This window comes from Aedes aegypti, chromosome 3 (genome assembly GCF_002204515.2).
Source record: "Aedes aegypti strain LVP_AGWG chromosome 3, AaegL5.0 Primary Assembly, whole genome shotgun sequence".
Classification (NCBI taxonomy): domain Eukaryota; kingdom Metazoa; phylum Arthropoda; class Insecta; order Diptera; family Culicidae; genus Aedes; species Aedes aegypti.
The window spans coordinates 138,574,534-138,594,861 of NC_035109.1; the positions used below are offsets into that span (position 1 = coordinate 138,574,534).

General features: G+C 38.5%; 1 protein-coding gene across 1 annotated transcript; it reads right to left on the minus strand.

The window, feature by feature from the left end:
- Nucleotides 1-6,397: 6,397 nt before the first annotated feature.
- LOC5567259 (6-phosphogluconate dehydrogenase, decarboxylating) lies at nucleotides 6,398-20,025 on the minus strand. Its single transcript, XM_021850937.1, has 5 exons — nucleotides 19,782-20,025; nucleotides 11,477-11,585; nucleotides 11,214-11,328; nucleotides 7,622-7,866; nucleotides 6,398-7,555 (listed from the first exon to the last, which is right to left on the minus strand). The coding sequence occupies exons 1-5, from the start codon at nucleotides 19,790-19,792 to the stop codon at nucleotides 6,587-6,589; spliced, it is 1,449 nt and encodes a 482-aa protein (XP_021706629.1). The 5' UTR covers nucleotides 19,793-20,025; the 3' UTR covers nucleotides 6,398-6,586.
- Nucleotides 20,026-20,328: the final 303 nt, after the last annotated feature.

Here is a 20,328-nt window from a genome sequence, read left to right on the forward strand (position 1 = left end):
GAATTTAAGCTCATTTGGATGCAAACTGAGACTACATAAGCCCTTCAAAGTTTGTATAGGAATTACTATACGAAAAGCAAGCAATTTATTCAATCGGTCATAGTGTTTTTTTTAGAACACACGCCTCTCACGCCGAGGACCTGGGATCGAATCCCATCCTACAAAAAATGTCAGTGACGTCTTCCTTCGGAAGGGAAGTAAAGCCGTTGGTCCCGAGATGAACTAGCCCAGGGCTAAAACTCTCGTAAATAAAGATATATAAAAAAAAAAAAAATAGTGTTTTTCCACGTGCTCTCGAGGGTTAGAGCAACAATGATACTGTTAGATACATTCGTCACCTACAACTTTGCCGAAGACTGTATTCAAATCGGACGCCTCAGTAGTTAGTAGTATAAAAGACTACATAGTAGAGAACTAGCTTCGACCATTTGAGAAGTTCTGAATCACAGTGAGAGCAGCCACCAACGATGCAGCTGAGAGCAATCGGGGAAGGCACGATTGCTTCAACGAGGAGAAGGATGCAGCGCGGGCGGTTATGCTATAGCGAAGAACTCGACAGAACGTTATAGCCGGAAAAGGAAACAAAAAACATCGCCTAGAAAAGATGGTGTGCGAGGAGATGAAGTAATTGTACACGCAAAAAAATTGTGCGGTAAGAACTACTATTTTAGGGGGTTAACTTAAGCGCTCGCACCGGCAATTTTCAGCAGACCAGAAACGCGCTTGATTTTACCATGTTTGTAGTCGAAATCAGATTGTTGTAAATTATTTCTGTCGAATGTACCAGTTATATGGTGGGATGTACCGTAAACATAGTAAATTGGTCTAAAATTCCATGGTAGTTTCAAGAATGGGCGTAGTCAGCTACAATAGTAATTATTACCACAGATTTTTTTCCCGTGTATGTAGGGCAACTCGGTGTAATACGCCCCAACGGGGCAAAAACTTTTACCGGAAGACGAATTCTAATGGACCCTTTTAAGCTTAGCAGGTGGTGGAATTCTCCTTGAAAACGTTTCTACAACGCTGTTGACCTCTTTTCTAAGGGAGGGGCATATTGCCCTGGTTGTTTTGAAACATAAACATTGAGACCGTTTACCAAAAAACAATTTGAGTCGAAAGAACGGAGGAAATGTCTATTTCAGTTCAGTCGACGATGGAAATCAACCAGGTGGCAATTTGAATATGAACTTTCGAGCAATTGCCATTCTAAATAAGCCGAAGGCAAAGTGTGATCCTAAACGAGTTCATAGAAAGTAATCACGGCCAATCGCAGACGGATCAGATCTTTACTGAACTCCAATTCGTTTAAACCCCGCCGGGGACTACGCGTTGGAATTGTGTGCCTATTGTTCACCATAGCGCTATGAGAACTCATGCGAGAAAACAAATAGCAGATCCACTCTTTTTGTTTGCTTCACGAATAATATAAATATTGTCGGCTGAACATTTGCAAAGATAGTACGCAATGTGAGGCATCAAAAGTCGAACTGGTGGTAAATGCGTCAAAGTCAAAGACAATGTAGAAGGTGGAGCCGAGCACGACAAAATTCTCATTGGAAGCAGAGTTTCGATAGACTGGGATACGTTTGAATTGGTAACTATTCCTCATGCTCTTCCTCAATTTCTTTTCTGATTCTTCGATGGAAAGCTTCAGGAACTCTTCGAGTGATTTCTTCTAGAATATTTTTAATCACTCAAAAAAAAAAAAAGGAAAACATTTATAAATATTTCTTCTCTCAGGGTTTCAGAAATTCCACATCGGTTTTTCAAAATAACTTCAAAGAATTTCTACATAATTTTCTGCATCACTTCAACACAGGAATAAATCTGGAAATTTTGTCAGAGTCTGTCCCTGAATTTGCTTCATTTATTCGATTGTTACTCAATAAGATCTTTCAAAGGCAGCTACAGGAAGTCTTTCAAGAAAATCCATAAAGGTTCATTTCAGAATTGTTGAAGAAATTAGTTTAGAGATTATAGGAGAGTTTAGCGCTCACTAATTTACGAACGAAAACGTCCTGAACGGACTGATTGATTTCTCCGCCTCCAAGAACCTGGTTATACGTAGTACCTACACTACCCATTATAAACACGGACTCACTAAAATAAGTATTGCAACGCTCAGCTGAGTATTGAATCACCTATAAAAAAGTTTAGCATCACCTAAAAACACGTCAATTGACCTGGCTATATCTCGAGATCTTTATGATTTTCAGCGCATCAAGGATATCCGGAGAGCAAACAGTTTGTTTCGCAATTTTGCCGCTAGGTGGCGCTAGTGAGCATATAAAAATGAGCATTTCAAGAAATTTCTATCTTCTGATCCAGATGAGATAGAAAGTTCGAGTATTCGACAAAGTTGTTCATAAAGTGAAGGACATCAAACATTTTAGTTTTGCTGCTAGATGCTGCTGGTTGGTTAGCATGTAAAATTGAGCTCATGAGATAGAAAGTTCGAGTCTTCGGCAAAGTTGTTTAGGAAGTCTGGAAGGCAATCCTTCTATTTTAAAAACAAAAACAAAAAACGCTTGAGGCTGCTAGTGAGTAGGTAAAATTAAGGATTATAAGCGATCCAGATAAGATAGAAAATACGAGTCTTGAATATCCAAGATTTTAGATCTGGAATATTAAGAGAATCAGACCTGAACCACTTGAATATGATGTGAGTCAGACCTGAATCACTTAATTATGAGGTGAATCAATAATGATTTACTAAAAATTAAGTAGACCAATCCTGAATGGAATCTCTTCAAAATCATCATCAGTCCTATATTATTTGAAGATGAAGTAAATCAGACCTGAATCATTGGGAAAAGAAGTGAATCTGTCCTGAACTGCTTGATCATGAAGTGAATCAGACCTGAATCACTGGAAAATGCAGTGAAACAACAGTGAATGGCCTAAATTTGAGGTGAATCGAACCTGAACCACTTGAATATCAAATAATTCATGCCAGAACCAGGTGAATATGAAGTAATTCAGACCTGCATCACTTTAATATAACGTGAATCAGACATGAATCACTTGAATATGAAGTGAATACAACCTGAAAACATCTGAATATGAAGCGAATGTGAATCACTTGGATATGGAGCGAATCAAGCATGAATCATCTGAAAATGAAGTGAGTCTGACGTGTACCACTTGAATATGGAGTGAACCAAACCTGAATCACTTGAATATGAAGGAAATCAAACATGAATCACTTGGGTATAAGGTGAATCAAATATCAATCACTTGAATATAAAGTCAATCAACCCTGAACCACTTTGATAGAAAATGATTGTGACTTGAATAATTTGAATGTGATGTTAGTCAGGCCTGCCTCACTCGCACATCAAGTAAATCATACCTGAATCTTTAAAATTTGAATCAGATTTGAAACACTTGAATATACAATGGATCAGACCTTATTCACTTGAATATGATATGATTCTGATCTCAATCACTTCCACTTCCAAACGCCACATACTTTCTGAACAACATTCTGAACATTCTTTCTCAACAAAATCATGAGATAAACCTCCATAACTGCATGTTCCATATCTCGATATCGAGTTGAAAAACCAGAGTATAAGTTGGGTTTCGTGGCTACCTTGGACCACATTAACACTGGATATATGTTTTATAAAGGGATGATCCCTTCAATGAAAAAATTTCAATTTCACAAGCTCAATAGCGCTAACCAGCTTGAGAATAACGAAATCAACTGTTTGCTTTCCAGATTTCTTTGATTGTCTGAACAAACTCGTCGAATACTCGAACTTGCTATTTCATCTGAATAACAACTACTTGTGATCTGGATAAGAACTAGCTTAAAATTTTCAATTTCACTATGTGTAAATAGTGCCACCTGATGGCAAAATTATACTGTCTGCCTTCCGGATGTCTTTGATCTTCTGAACAACTTTGCCGAAGACTAACATTCTATCTTATGTGGTTCACAAGATAGATTTTTTTTTCATATTTTTATTAAATATGCTCACAAGTGCCACCTAGCGACAAAATCATGAACCAAACGGTTTGCTTTTCCGATGTGCTTGACTTTCTGAACAACTTTGCCGAAGACTAGATTATTATTATTATTTTTCTTTATTACAGAGACTTCGTCTCTACCGAAGACTAGATCTTTCTATCTCATATGTGGATCACAAGATACTTTAGAATACTCAATTTTACATGCTCACAGATGCTCACTAGAGCCAGCTAGCCTAAACATTTCAAACCAAGCTCCAATGCTCAATTTTACACACCTAGCGGTAACATTACGATCCAAACGATTACTTTTTCGTTTCTGCTGCATCAAATCGTTTCATTTTTCAAAACAGACTCTTATCAAAGTATTGTTTTGAAAAGCGAATAACCAAACATGAGAAAAAATCTGTAGCCTGATATATTATCGTAGGTTATGGCTACGCGTAGGTCCCCAAAGAAATTTGGGAATCTACGGATCCAGATGACCAATGATCAAAATCGATGCAGATTCATAAAGAAGAAAAGTTTTTTGAGAACTTGTGAAAAAATATTGAAAACCAAAATGGTTATCAAGATTCAAATATTTTCTTGTTGTTAAAACAATGATGCTGCTAGTAGAAGGGTTAACAACGCAGCGGAATGTGCCATTGGGTTTGTGGAAGGAAATTGACGGAACGGTTGGTTCGAAGAGGAGTGTCGGACGGTTTTGGACGAGAAGAACTCAGCGCGGGCGATGTTGCTGCAGCAAGGTACTCGTCAAAATGTGGAACGATTATAACAGAAGCGAAGATAGTAAACCCATTTATTCCGGGATAAAAAGCGCCGCCTGGAAGAGTTGGAGTGCGAAGAGATGGAGCAGCTGTATCGTTCTCAAGAAACGCGTAAGTTCTACAAGAAACTAAAAGGCTTTGTGGCGCGAGTCGAAATGAGCCGTGATAAGGATAGAGGTATCTTGACGGGCGAACGTGAGGTGGTTGAAAGGGGGAGGCGGCACTACGTTGAACACCTCAATGGCGCAGAGACGGAAGATCAAGGTAGCAAGAGACATGGCTTCATCAGTACGGTGGATGAGGGAGACATGCCAACTCCCACAATAGGTGAAGTTGAGGATGCTATCAAACAGCTCAACAAAAATAAAGCGGCTGGGAAGGATGGTATTGAAGCGGAACTTCTTAAAACGGGCTCGGACAGGTTGGCTGCTTGTCTGCACCGATTGATTGCCAGGATCTGGGATCAGTGTTGATAGACTCGCACTCAAATGTCAATCAATACGCTCTCCCGAGAGAGCAAACTCATTAGAGATCTCTTTCGCAAATCTCACGCTTGAGATTTTGATGCAAAATCAACTCAATCAACTCAAACCGTAAAAAATGATTCAGTCGCAAAACCCGGCCAAAACTCGTGAAACCCGAATATTGTTGTTTACGTTAGAAAGGATTACTACAATATTACAAGACTAACAAGAAATTATTGCCGTGTGTGAGTTAACTGTGGAAATATGAGACAATGAGTCAAAAAGGGGAGCTAACTCATCCATGATTTTTTGACTGCTGAGTTGCGCGATTGACAACTCACGCATGAAAAATCTCAAGCGTGAGTTGTGAGAAATTGAGTTTTTCACAACACTGTCTGGGATACAGAACTGCTACCGTGGAAGGAGAAGTGTATAGAGAGTATTATAATAAATATACAAAAAGGATGATAAAATAGAATGTGAGAGCTATCGAGCGATCACCATTCTTAACGCAGCCTATGAAGTGCTGTCCCAGATCATCTTCGGCTGATCGAAAACGAACCAAATCTTTCTGCTGCGGCAGATTCTCCAAAAGTTTCGTGAATATCAAGATCCTACGCACCACTTATTCATCGATTTCAAAGCGGCCTTTGATATCATCGATCGCGAAGAGCTATGGAAAATTATGGACGAGAATAGTTTTCCCGGGAAACTGACTAGACTGATCAAGGCAGCGATGGATAGCGTACAGTGCTGCGTAAAGATATCGGGTGCGTTATCGGACCCGTTTGAAACACGCAAAGAACTTCGACAAGTCGATGGTCTTTCCTGTCGCCTGTTCATAATTGCGCTAGAAGGTGTTATGAAACGTGCGGGCTTAAACATGCGGGGCATGATCTCCAATAAATCCAGCAAATCCATCTGTTTCGCTGACGACGTGGACATTGTCGGAAGAACATTCCAGAGGGGTTGCTTAACAGTATACCAGGCTGCAACAAAAGGGATTGGATTGAAGGTTGATACGTCGAAGACGAAATATCTGCTGGCTGGATGAACCGAGCATGATAGAGCTAAAAACAGGTGTTCACCTTAAATCCGGCCTTGTACCTAGTACCTAGTTTTAGGAAGCTTAGTCGCTACCAACCCTAGAAATGTGATATTCGTGAAATCAAAACTCATTTTAAGTTTGACATTAAACAATCATTTTATACAAAAACAAACACTTTTTTCCGAAATCTTATCGAATGAGCAACAATAAATAATGTTTTTTTTACGTGGACAAGGTGTACCTTTACATGGAATCTAAAAAGGTCCAAAGGTAGGGAGTGTTAGGATATTCACTGGTAGTTGCAGCTAAACGTTGCTGTTGAGCATTTATGCCAGATAGGTACTAGCCGAGACGTTTCCTCCCTTTCCGGTCCAGTTGGTGTGCACGAATTTGCCCTCCTTGCCCAGCAGTTCGTAGGTGTGCGCACCAAAGTAATCACGTTGGGCCTGGAGCAAGTTGGCTGGCAAACGCTCCGAACGGTATCCGTCGTAGAAAGCCAAAGCGGCTGACATAGCCGGTACTGGAACTCCCCACAGAACGGCATGGCTGACAACCTCGCGCCACGACTGCTGATTCGATACGATGGCATCTTTGAAGAAATCGTTCAACAGTAGATTGGACAGCTGTGGATTGCGCACGAACGCATCTCGGATGTTGCCGAGGAAAACGCTACGAATGATGCAACCTCCTCGCCACATCAGAGCGATTCCTCCGTAGTTCAGATTCCACTTGTACTCGTTGGCGGCCTCACGGAGCAGCATGAATCCTTGGGCGTAGGAAACAATCTTGGCACAGTACAGAGCATTGCGGATGTGAATCAGGAACGCTTTGCGATCTGCAACGGAAGCCTTGACCTTCGGACCGGAAAGCTGCTTGCTAGCCTTGGAACGTTCTTCCTTCAGAGCGGATAAGCAACGGGCAAATACGGCTTCACCGATCAAAGTCACCGGAACACCATGATGTAGAGCGGCGATCGCTGTCCATTTTCCGGTTCCCTTTTGTCCAGCGGTGTCCCGAATGCGCTCCAGCAGATACCCTTCCTCGTCCTTGTAGTTCAAAATATCACGCGTGATCTCAATAAGGAACGAATCCAGCACTCCCTTATTCCACTCGTCAAACTCCTGGGCCATTTCCTTTTGGGTCATGCCAAGAGCCAACATCAAGTGGTAGGCTTCACAAATCAGCTGCATATCACCGTACTCGATACCGTTGTGGACCATCTTAACAAAGTGACCAGCACCGCCTTCACCGACCCATTCGCAACATGGATCGCCGTTGGACTTGGCGCAAATAGCCTGAAATCGGTAACAAAACATGTGATTTAACAACCTTAGATTAAGTCACGCGCCGTCTATACATACCTGGAAGATGTCCTTAATCAGAGGCCACGCGTCCGGATGGCCACCGGGCATCAGCGAGGGACCATACCGAGCTCCTTCTTCTCCACCGCTGACTCCGGAACCGACGTACAAAATACCCTTAGCCTTCAATTCCTCGTACCGACGAGCCGAGTCCTGATGTTCGGAGTTGCCTCCATCGATGATGACGTCGCCCTTCTCGATCAACGGAAGCAACTGGTTGATAAAATCATCGACCGCACTGCCAGCTGTAGACGGTAATAGGAAACGATCAATTAAATTATAACAGCAGCGCTGCTTGCGCACAAGCATAGAATAATAGTCACGTGTCGATTGCCTCCTTCAGTGAACTTTTGCGAGGTCTCTGCTCAACCTTCAAGTCATGTTTCTCCGCTAGGCGACCGGCAAAAAATGAAAGTAATTGTCTATGACGTTCTGCGCACTCCGGCGAACGACTTGAGGGGCTTATTTTAGCGGTAGTGGAAGCCCCCTAAAGTGTCAATTCGGTTGCACCTTCAGTTTAGGCTCTGCGGTCATTAGGAGCGAATAAATGACTCACAGCGTGATTGAAATCTCACGATCACGAGTAAAGGGTCGCTCTAGACTTGAAGGTGCAGTGACCGTCAATTGAAGCGACTTTGACGTATCACGGTTTCTATGATAGAAGAACATTAGCTAAATAAAATACCTAAGCATCTACGAAATGCCCACGAAAACTGGCCTCTCCTCTTTCATTTGATGCTAAAACAAAACTGACCTATTGAGGGTCTTTTTTTCCTAGTATGTGTTCTAGAAATCGCGTAAAAAAATCATTTCAGAAACCTCGATAAAACAATTCCGTTTCAGCGCTAAACAAAAGGGGATGGTCGATGCTTTTATCTTGGAGAAACTTATTGAGGATATTTTTTTCTCAGACACCGAGATACCGTAAACCGGGAGCAATTTGATCACTATTTTGCAACTTTTTATTTCACTATCCTTGGATATTCAGATATTGTCAATAACAAAAAATAATCCGATTTGAATTCGGTCTTCAGCAAAGTTGTAGCTGATGAATGTTTCTAACAGTACCAGCGTAGATCTAACCCACAAGAGTACTTTGGCAAAAAACAATGACCGATTGAATGAATTGCTTGCTTTTCCCATAGTACAGGGTTTCCCAACCGGTGGTCCGCGGACCCCTAGGGGGCCGTGACGACTTCTCAGGGGGTCCTCGGAGCCATTGGAAATAAGGGTAATTTTTCATTATTGATAGGTAGTTTATAAAAAGTGTTGGGCTATTCTATATATTTAGTCGATCTAAATGGCTCGACTAGTCACTGTCGACCAAAAATTACTCTTACTTCACTTGTTTTGCAAGAGAACACTCTTAGCGGATTTCAAATTCTTGGCGACCTAAGTATTTTGAAAATTTGAACTTTGATTTTTAAGTTCTATAACCATTGATAAGTTGTTTCGTCCGATGAACCCATTGTCTTGATTTTAAGTAGTTTTCTGGCACAAAACACCCAAGCAATTAAAAGTTCGGATTTTACTTGAGCAGTGAACTCAGAAGATCACTTCCAGTAGATTTTGAGTTCCAGTGAAACGATATCGCTAATAAGAGAAAGTAACGGATACTAACAACTTGATTTTCGTGAAGTAAAACATGCACTTATCAACAACTAGAAAGTTCAGAACAAATTCAAACAGATCTCCTTACTTTATGGTACACATCATTCTATATACTGCAACTTAAATTAATTTTATGTGAACTGAATTTTGATGAATTACTCAACAAGTGAGCTACTCAAGCCAAAATATGCCCTTTATCAGAACTTTTGAATGCTTAGGTAGTGAAAGGATTCACTACACATTAGCAGGTAGAAAAAAGCAATAAACTTATCTTACCTAAAAAACAATAATAGTTTTTGACAAGTTTCAGGACAGAATATTAAAGAATCATTTTTGCCTGTATTAGCTTGATTGAGTGATTTTTAATAAAAATCTAAAGCGCGAGATTCATGAGGCGAAACTCAAATGTTTTTTTTCGGGAGAGCAAACTTTTGACAGAATTGCATACATTTGACATTCTTTACTGTCATCACTAAAACTTCAGTAAAAAACTTTGTGTCTAGAAAAATTTCTGCAAAGATTTGTTACGAATAATTTTATTTGAGATCTGCTTCGAAAATATCATGCTTGAGTTTTTCATGCAAAATCACTCAATCATACTCAAACTGTCAAAAATGATTCCGCCATAAAGCCTGTCAAAAACTCGTGAAAACTGAATGTTGCTATTTACTTGAGAAAGAATTATTGTAATTCTACCAGACTAACAAGAAATCTTTGCTTTATGTGAGTAAACTGTGGAAACGTGACTTAACTAGTCAAACAGATGAGGCAACTTATCTAAGGTTATTTAACTGCTGAGTTGCATGATTGAAAGTTACCACAAAAAACATTTCAATCGTGAGTTATGAGAATTTGAGTTTCTCACAACACTGGTTAGCCATCATCCATTTGAAAGTTTTAAAAGTTCCCTTTGGAAAGATGTTTAGTATACTCCTGGAAATTTTTAGATCTGCATAATTATGGCATTATTCTTGCATGTTGTGGATTTCAGACGGGATTTTTCAGTGGCAGGTATATCAAAAATTTATTTTGATTTATTATGAAGACTTCCATAAGCTTTCATGTCTAGAACATTTATTTTAGGGGTCCGCGAGATGTTTGAAGAATTTAAAAAGGGGTCGCAGCTTTAAAAATGTTGGGAACCACTGCCATAGTAATTCCCATACAAACTTTGAAGGGCTTGTGCAATCCCAGTTTTCAGACAAATGACCTCAAATTTCGGGAGGACACTCAGAATCGAATGAGCGATGTGGAGCAAAACCCATTTTTTGAACCTTAATGTGACACTGATAAACATCTTCGAAAAAAAAAAAAGTTATTTGTCTCCGAAATGATCAAGATTCAATTTGACCTCGAATTACGGCACATTTAAAAATTATTGTTCCGGTGGAATCCCCCATTTGGATTCTAAAAATAGAATCCTTGGAGCCGCGCACGCCATGCAACGGTACAATCTTTGAGTACTGGTGAAGGTCATTGCTCGTATATAACCTGTTATGCAATAGCCTATAGCCGAGACACAAGGCACTGCATGTAACTTTCGCTTGCCCCAGTTTTCAGTGGCTACACTGATGCAGCAGTGTCGGTCTCATTGAACTGAACGTTTGCCATTGTAGACCTTACAAAGTTTGGAGCGTGGTTGAATTTATGGGTTTCGTCAGACAACCCACCGTCACTATTGGATGCTGTGGCGAAGTCATCGATGTACATGAAGTCTTCGATATAGATTAGGTCAATTCACTATCGAAATAGCGTCTAGCATCGTCCTCTTCGATTATGCTGACGTCCCTTTTTTTCCTATCTTCTCGCGGCTTATATTCCTACTCCTATTGCACTCTGTCTGACTTACATTGCTTGTCGCAATGAAACGAAACACACCGCATAACCTCTATATGACATTAAAACCCAGCGTGGTTGAGAGCGCTCGCCACAAAGCTGCACACGACCTCCATCTTTCCAGATCAATTCGAGTTTGACTCACCTTTAACCAGCAGCATAATCTTTCGGGGCGTCTTCAGTTTGTTGACCATATCTTGCAGGGACGTGGCTCCGATAATTTTTGTGCCTTTAGCTTCATTGTCGAGGAAATGTTTGACCTACCGCGGAAGTAAATCAAATCGTTATTGCAATCTTCATTATGACGTCGCGATGCGCAATAATCACGCTAGACTATACTATACCAGACGAACAGCTTTATGATGTCACGTTTGGCTGATCATCTGTTGCATATGACGATAAACGTACCTTGTCTACGGTTCGGTTGTAAGCGCACACTACGAAGCCCTTCGAGTCCATGTTGAGGATCAGATTTTGACCCATGACGGCCAGACCGATGAGGGCGATATCGGCTTTTCTGGAATGAAGTAAAAAAGGTCACATTTTATAGGTCAGTTAAGCTAGTTAAGAACTTGTTTTGTGTGCTAAATTTCACTTTAATGAATATATGTTCAGAATAGTAATAGTGAAAGCACAGAGTGAAAGCCAATTTTCAAACAGAATGCTCAATTTAAGCATGCTGTAACTTTATCACCCTATGAATAACACTGCGGAACACGTTTTTGTTTCAGGAACTAAAATACCGCTGTTTACTAAATTGAGGGCTGCCGAATCTATTGCCGTTTTCCAAAATATCATAGCACGTCTTGTTTTTGAGATGTTGACTGTTGAAAATGCAAATTTTGTCTATTTCATCTAACTTGCATGCAAGTTTACCAGCTTGTATGTTAATTTATTTGCTTAATTTGCCACAGAATCCAAACTTCATGTGTATAAACATTATTATCAACAATGTTATTATTAACTTTTTTTGATGCTCTAAAGTAATTTTTTGATGGTTTCGAAAAGTATTGTATTTTGCCATATAAGAGGAACGAAGAATTTTGTATGGAGACTACAAGCATGTCGAAAATATCGAGTTAATCTAAATTTAATCGTGCAATTTCAACCAAAATATATCTGAAATGAAAGATTAAGTAATATATTGCATGCTTCGTGGGTTAGACCACAAAAAAAAAGATAATTATACTTTAAATTTAATGTGAAAAGCAATGGAAACAGTGCTTTATACAACTTTGGCGACCTGTCGCTAACAATTGTGACGTGCTGGGACATTTCTGAGAACGGCATCAGATACAGCAACCCCAAATCTACTAGAAACACATAATTTGATCCTTGAGACACGAAAAAATGTCATTTTTGTTACGCTGTCTAATCCAGGGGGGTGAAGTGAGCCAATAATTAGCTACCCAACATTGATTCAACATGGCGTCTAATGTGTTTGTTTTGATGCATTTGGGACTGACAAAACACATGACTTTTTCGATAGGAGACATCAATGATGCGTAAAACATTCAACAAAATATCCAAAAGAGGAAAAGCGCCATCAAATACGACGATTTAACGCAATATATTTAATTGCTAGAGACTAGCACTAGCAACACATGAGCCGTATACTCGAAAATCAGGAACAAGTTAGGGCAAACCGACCACAAAATGGGTACAAAATCGCGAAGTACCAATAACGATGTGAGGAAGAGCCGAATGTATGCAGGATGACAGCCGTGTCAGTCCTCTGGTGTAATCGGCATAATATTGTGAGATAACTACAAATATGCTCATTTTTATCATCACAAAATTTGAAATTTGTCGAAGAACCTGTTAAAAAGTTAGGCATCAAGTGAATTTTTTCAAAATAATAGTAGGTACCGTCAAAATTTATGTAACTTTTCCAAATAATTTGAAGCGTACTCGAATCCCACTACGTAGCGTGAAATGATATCATAATTCAGGGAAAAATCTAAAACTAGTGATGCATAACAAAAAATTACTCAAAAATCATGTTTGAAAATGTCATGTTAAGGTCGTCTCGTACCGTTCTATGTCACCATTTATCGTGCACACTGCTGCACCATTCACCGTGCGTATAGTTTTCGTCATGATTTAATTTTGTATCTTGAAGAAACGTTGTTGATGGAGCAACTACGTTGCCAGTAGTGTGCGTACTCATTTTTAAGATCTTCATTTAAAATAAAAACCATAAAAAGGTTAAAAAATGGCTAAATATTTATTTTTTCATTAAAGTCGTTAAAGGAGGTTTGACTGTATTATCAAAACCATTCCATATTCACTTTAAAACTAAATATGAAGTAGTTTAATGCGACATAACAATAAACCTAATATTACCGAATAATTTTATGCATTTTACACTAATGCACGGCAATAGGAACCATATATATTGAAAAGGATCCATTCACCGTGCATTTGGGTTTTGACTGAAACACAAAAAAAAATCTAATTTGCATAAAATCTCGTTGCTCACACGATGAAATACATCTTACTTATAGTATCCTCAGTGATAACTTGTTGGAATTTTGAAAAATTTCATACTCTATCGATAAAAAGAAAAATGTGATTTTTTGGCGTTTCTACTAAGAGTGTTGAAAAATCTCATTATCAAAAAGAATTCACATGATTTTTACTACATAAGCTAGGTATTTCAGAATGCTTTGTGACAAAAACTACTTCATTTCATCAGTTTAATCTTATTTTGCTGGTAAAAGAATAATTTGTGAAAATTGTATGAATATTCTGTAGGAATTTGAATATGTGCACGGTGAATGGAGGCCGCACGGTGACTGGTGACTTAACGGTAGTTATAGTTTGAATTTCTGCTGTCATTTGAGTTTAAAAAATTTTCTTCATCCATCGTTTTAGGAATTGCCACCCTAACTACAGGTGTATACACAAGCTGCTTTTAAACAAAATTATTGCTAAACAAAAAATTTCAGGCCAAAAACTAGTATTAGTTTGAGCCATTTTACCTAGTTCCTATCTTTTTAACAGGTGCTTCAAAAACTTACATTTTTTGTAATCTTGAGCATATTTGTAGTTCTCTTTCTTGATTTTGTTATTAAACAAAGCTACAGCATGCCAAAGTTGAGTATTTTGTATGAAAATCGGGTCACACTGTTATTATTCTGAACACAGCTGTATATTAAAAGAAGACAGTTAGAATTTTTCTGGTGATACATCCCCAGTCTCGACGTATTTGGTGCACTTGTTCCTTGATCTACAACGAATAAGTGCCCCGAAAACACCATCAGTTTTCGGCGTAATACTGAGCTGCTATCACACTATGAAGAAGCGTGCACAATTTTGTGCCGGTCCAATTTGGGATGAAACCATCAATAAGGGCACTACGAACTTAAAAAGTTTGGGACCTCTGCAAAGGAGTAATGTTTGGTCCATCAATTGTGTGAAAACATAATGCGTTATCGGACGCGACATTTTGCACCAAAAACCTAATTTTCGATATTTTGGAATTTCTGTTGGTTGTTTATACGGTGCCAGGTCATTTGGCCGAATGCCGTTTGGCCGAAATTGGAAATCAATAGTTAACTACAGTTAGCATGCATTAGTAACGAATTTCAAAGCTGAATATCAAAGAACTTATTTAGCTTATTCTGAAAGAAGGATAAATCATCATCGATATACAAACAATTAGCATTTTTTGTGTTAGTTCAAGAAACAGTCAGAGCTGAAAAAAGAACATCCTAAATGTAAGCACTTATTCACTTCTCTGCTAGCGGTAATAGCTAGCGTTTTTAGTCAGCTTTTGACAGTAACTAAGGGTCCAGTCACAAATATGCTTGATGAATTCTTCAGAATACAATATTTATGGTAATAAAGAATAATAAAATTTCAAGAACTATGCGGAAACGCCTAAATGTAGCCAATTTCTGAAGAAATATTTTAATGTCTAACAAAAATTCAATTATTTCCATCAAATAAGCAAATTTGTACGACTTTAGATGACAAAATCTGATTTAGGAATAATTTTTAGGCATCCTTACAAACTTTTCAATACCTACCTTTCCCCATATTTTTTCACTAGTTTTTAAAAAGAATAACTTTTGATGAAGCTCTTTAGATGTTGACGATGATTGTATTTTAAGAAAAAAATATCCGGAAGAAACTCTATTAAAATCATTGAAAGGCTTCCTGTTGGTCTATGAAAAATTCCTTGGGGAATGCCTGGGTAAATCTCTAGAATTAATTTTGGAAGAACCAACAGAGGAATCTCTGGTCATTTGAACAACCACAAATATATTCAGAAGATTTTTTCTATGGAACATCTTCAGACTATAGCCATGTGTCAATTAATCACGTTCATATAGACCAGGGCTGCCCAACGTACGGCCCGCGGGCTGCATCCGGCCCGCGACCTCATTTTGTGCGGCCCGCGATATGTTTGAAGATTCTTCTTATGTTTGGCCCGTTGACTATTGTACCAATCCGAAGTTAGGGGTCATGCACAAATTACATCACGCTCCAAGGGGGGGAGGGGGTCAAGCCAAGTGTGACAAGCCTTACAAAAATATCGGTGGGCTCATACAAAAAACGTGACAAAGGGGGGGGGGGTCAAAGAAGTTGAACTTTAGCGTGACATAATTTGTGTATCATCCCTTAGCACATACCAAGACTATTTAATTTCTATTTAGTTTCAACCTAATATTTTAGCTTGGTAATTATTTAAACAGCTTTGTTTATTTTTTAAATCTTTTAAAGTGAAAATGGATCGCAGCCAATATTCAAATTTTCAAGAGCACAAATCTGGAGAACCAAACATCCGTTAAAGCCGAAGTTCGATTGTTCAATAACTTGTGGTGACCAATCGATTAAGTTTTTAGCTCAAACGGGTGTTCGGATCAACAGATTGAAAATTTGTGTTTTGGCTTCGATTCATCTTCATCATAAGATTCCTAATTTTCTGCCATGACTTCTGTCAACAGTCAAGAAATGTAGCCTGAACAAAACTTATGGACAAAAGGCTGAATTTTCATACATAATTTCATTGAATCATAGGTTAATATTCGCACAGAATATTGGAAATAAGTTTTACCAACACCTGGGCGTAAGTTACGCAGAATCCTTGACATGGTTATAAAAAAGACAGGCTTTTAACAAAATGTTGAACAGGATTTGTTTAAAATTCTACAAACGACTTTCACGGATAATATTGACAAGATTCTCACTGAATTTTGTTCAGGAGTCCATAGACTTCTTTAAAAGACGCGGGCACCGTCTTCAGCCACAGATTTTAACTAAACACTAGACAACGGACAAGCATGCTCTAGTGGCATAGTCGAAAAACATTCTTGACAAAAAGTTTCAATGGCTGAAGCGGGAATCGAACCCACACCCCATGACACGATGCGATTAAATGACTGACGAAACTAAACGCACGGCAACGAGGCCCACTTGCCAGAATTTTCATTGCATTCAACACATAATTTGCAAAAATTCTGGAAAAGATTACAATATTACGCTATGTAACATTTTGCAAGAACCCTAAACGAATTAAGAATAAACTTTTGAATATGTTTCTTTTGAAATACTTTTTAGCATTCTCAGACATTCTGACCGGGATTTTCGTAAAAGCTTAATCATGATTTTAGCCCATTCTGTGTCATGCTAATAATACTAGGTCGGATTCTAGTAGAATTCTGATTATGATTTTTATGAAATCCTGAATATTCTCTCAGCAATCGAAATTTCTGGGGTGAATTCATCAAAATATTCTGGACTAGATTGTTTTACAACTTGAAAGGGACTTTTAGAAAATCTAGCAGTATGCTTAGCAGCAATTGTTTTTTTTTTAGATTTCTTCAAATTAAATTTACTGATTTTTGTCAGATTTTATGAACTTCATTTACTAACTTTTGTTAGAATTCATGCAAATATTTATGCGTTTAAAAATGTGGCCCGCGACACAAAGTTGTTTCTGCGATTGGGTCTGCGGTTCAAAAAGGTTGGGCAGGCCTGATGTAGACTGTTGTTCTCAGATGAATTAAAACAATAATAATAATAGCAATAATAATATATAGATGATGCGAATGATGATAAAACGGTCGCTTTTTTGCGACAACGTGATGTTAGCAGAAACTTCAAAGTTAAGGACTTATCTAGGGTGTCGACTACCTGGAAAAACCTGAAAAGTCAGGGAATGTCAGGGAATTTATTTTTGACCTGGAAAGTCTGGGAAAATCAGGGAATTTTGCTTGAGATCAGAGAAAAAATATCAATGCTACAATATCAAACGAGTTTATTGTCTGCAAAGTAATTGATTATGCTAAATCAATACACCTTCAGCATGGCTTTGATTTGCAGCCGTGGACTTTACCCACACGACTTAGGAACCAGGACCCAGAAAATTCTCCAGAAATTCTGAGGATGATTCTCAAAGTTCCTCGATTATTTTTAGTAATCCAGAAAATCATAGAAAAACAGAAATTTCAGTAATATTATTTGAAGTAATCTTGATAATCTATTGACCAGTGCTGGGAATGGTAATAGTAGTAGGCTTGAATTTCACGAAAATTACGTGGCTCTTCCCAGTACAGTAGTTTAAAAACGTGAATCTCATCAAGTAGCCTATGTTGGGTGCATGAATTTTCTAAAACGTTAGTGTCATTGAAGGCTCTAAATGCGGGAAATGCAGCGGGAAAATAGAACATTTTTCTACAGTAATTTTGGGTTGCCCTTAGCAATGGGTGTTTTGCAATTTTCAAGGCTTTTTACCTACAGCAGTGATAGGCGTGAGTTTCACTGGCTCCGCTGACTGTGATTGGCTTTGCTTGGCTACTGTAGAGTGAATTTCAGATATTTTCCCAGCCCTGCTATTGACAATTTGTGATATTACTTAGAGATACTCGTAGATGAGTTCTTAGAAGAGTTCCTCGGAGCATTGCTGAAGGTACGACAAGTACAAAAGAAACATTAGAAACCTTCTAATCAGCGCATTGTTCAAGCCCTGAATGCATTCGGTTAAGAATATTTAGATCTTTTTTTCGTGGAGAAAAGCTAGGGGTAATTCATATCGAAATCCTAAAATATTAACTGTAACTAATCATCGTGAAGAATTATCAAAGATATTCTAAGGAAAAAATAAATAAAAACAATTTTGAAAAAAAAAATATGTTATCCTGAAAAATATTTTTACAAGCATTCCTGGAATAGTTCTAGGAAATCAAAATGCTATTTTTAGAAATATTTAAGACTGAAAGACATTCTCTAACAATTTTAAGAGAATCTTGGAGATGAGGAGCTTCAGGAGAAATTTTTTCAAGAATTCAATGAGAAGTATTGAAGGAATATCTGGAAAAAAATCTTAAGAATTTCAAGAAGAATTTCTGCGCAATCTATGTGGAATTCCTTGAAGCAATTCTCCAAGAAAGTTTTATGGCAATGGCTAGAATTTTGCCTGGAAGAAGCCAAGTTTTTGGATAGCATTCTTCCACTAAAAAAGTATGATGGATGTTCGTAATAGTGTTGCCTCTTGTATAAAAAAGGAAGGAGGACCAAAATTTTCGTTCATGCCTAAAATTTTAAATTAGGTCTGAAGTAGTTCACTAGCCGAGAACATCTTTGTTCATACGCATCTTCAAGTTTGAAATGTAAATAGATTCTCAATTGTTAAGTTTTATCATATCAACTTGAATAAACGTTCAAGAATGTCATCTGGCAGGTACATATATCTCAATAAAGCAAAAGCCTTTGATCAGTTTATTCATACGACCTACAACATAAAGAATATGTATTTTCTTGTAAAAATCTTACTTATTTCGGTTCAAATTAACGAACTCAGTGGTCTGGATCTTTTCTGGAAAATGACTGGAAGGTCAGGGAAAGTCAGGGAATTTTATTTTCAAAATTGAGTCGACACCCTGTTAACAAAATTGATAATTCATCCAAAGAGCCATCTAGAAACATTGTAGTTTTGACCCATGGTGCGACGAGTTAAAACTAAAATCCAATCGAACACAGACACGAAGGTCGCAGGCGAACTCTAGCTGGCGTACAGAAACTGGTTCAATAGCATGATCACGTGCTCTGCTGGGGTTTCCGTTTATGTTTTATTATAGTAGGTATTGAAAAAAATCATAATTTATTTTTGCTGATAATACTGCATTTCAAAAATTAAGTTATTAATGAAAAAAAAAAATAATTATTTCCTAACAGGATATATAAATAAAAATCGCACCATTACTGATTAGAACAAACCCCCTCGATCGTAACATCTCCGAATGCAACTCATATCAGCTTACTAAACATTCACAGAGTAAACTTTCGATTCACTGCTGTGACGCGCTGTGCTTACACTGCTGATTGGAGAATGTTTAACCTTCACCGAGTCAAGTTTGTGCTGATTATGTACATTTTACCTATACTCGTCGCCGTCTCATCATCGTCGTAAACCAACCCTCTCTATGACGACAAACGATCGGCGGCGTCCAATATACGATAGAGTCGCTACACCGATTGACGAAAGTAAACTTCAACAATACGGAAAAAATGCATAACACGGCACTACTTTTATAGTGAAGAAAGCAAAAAAAACTATACATTCAACAACCTCATAGTGCTGTACAGGGGCCAGTTCAAGTACACACTCGAGGTGACTGGCAGAAATTTGACCCAATCTTCGTCTTCTACTGTATTATCATAAGGCTCTCTCTCAATAAATAGCCCTGATAAACTAGATACTTACGGTTCAGCCATTCTGCAATAGTTGCGGGTGATAAATTGCACAAATTTGGAGAAAATGGTGTAGGCTCAAAAGTAACGTAGCGGAAATCGACTATGGATCACTTGTTACGGTGTAAAACGCGAAGGCAAAGCCCGGCACACTACTGAAATGGGTTGGTTTCCTGTTTTTGTTTGATGGCGATAATCGCGGCGCGAAAGACTTGCGAAACGGAGCACACTCGAACGAAGACTGCGAGGGGACGTCGAACGATACGGTCTTGGAACCGACCGAGCTCGATGTTGATGATGGTGTAGTCCGGTTTGATAGTGTGCTCGCGCACGATTTGTTTTACTTGCTGCCTTCCAGTCCAAGTGGTTATGGCTCCAGCAGACAGTCGCAAAAGGTTCAGCGTGGTCGAATTTGTGCGATAGATCAACGTAGATTCACGACATGTAGATTATACTGTCTTAAAAAAAGGAGTATTTGTGTAGATGCCCCCCATATGTTGAATGTGTGGTCCAGCCGGCGAAGACCTGTCCTGGAAAAATAGGTAACATCGGCCAAAATT

Excerpts from the sequence above, each read along its gene's own strand:
- LOC5567259 (XM_021850937.1), bottom strand. Across the intron at positions 11,329-11,476 it reads ACAACCGAACCGTAGACAAG|GTCAAACATTTCCTCGACAA; the intron begins GTACGTTTATCG and ends CTTCCGCGGTAG. Across the intron at positions 7,867-11,213 it reads GATTATGCTGCTGGTTAAAG|CTGGCAGTGCGGTCGATGAT; the intron begins GTGAGTCAAACT and ends TACCGTCTACAG.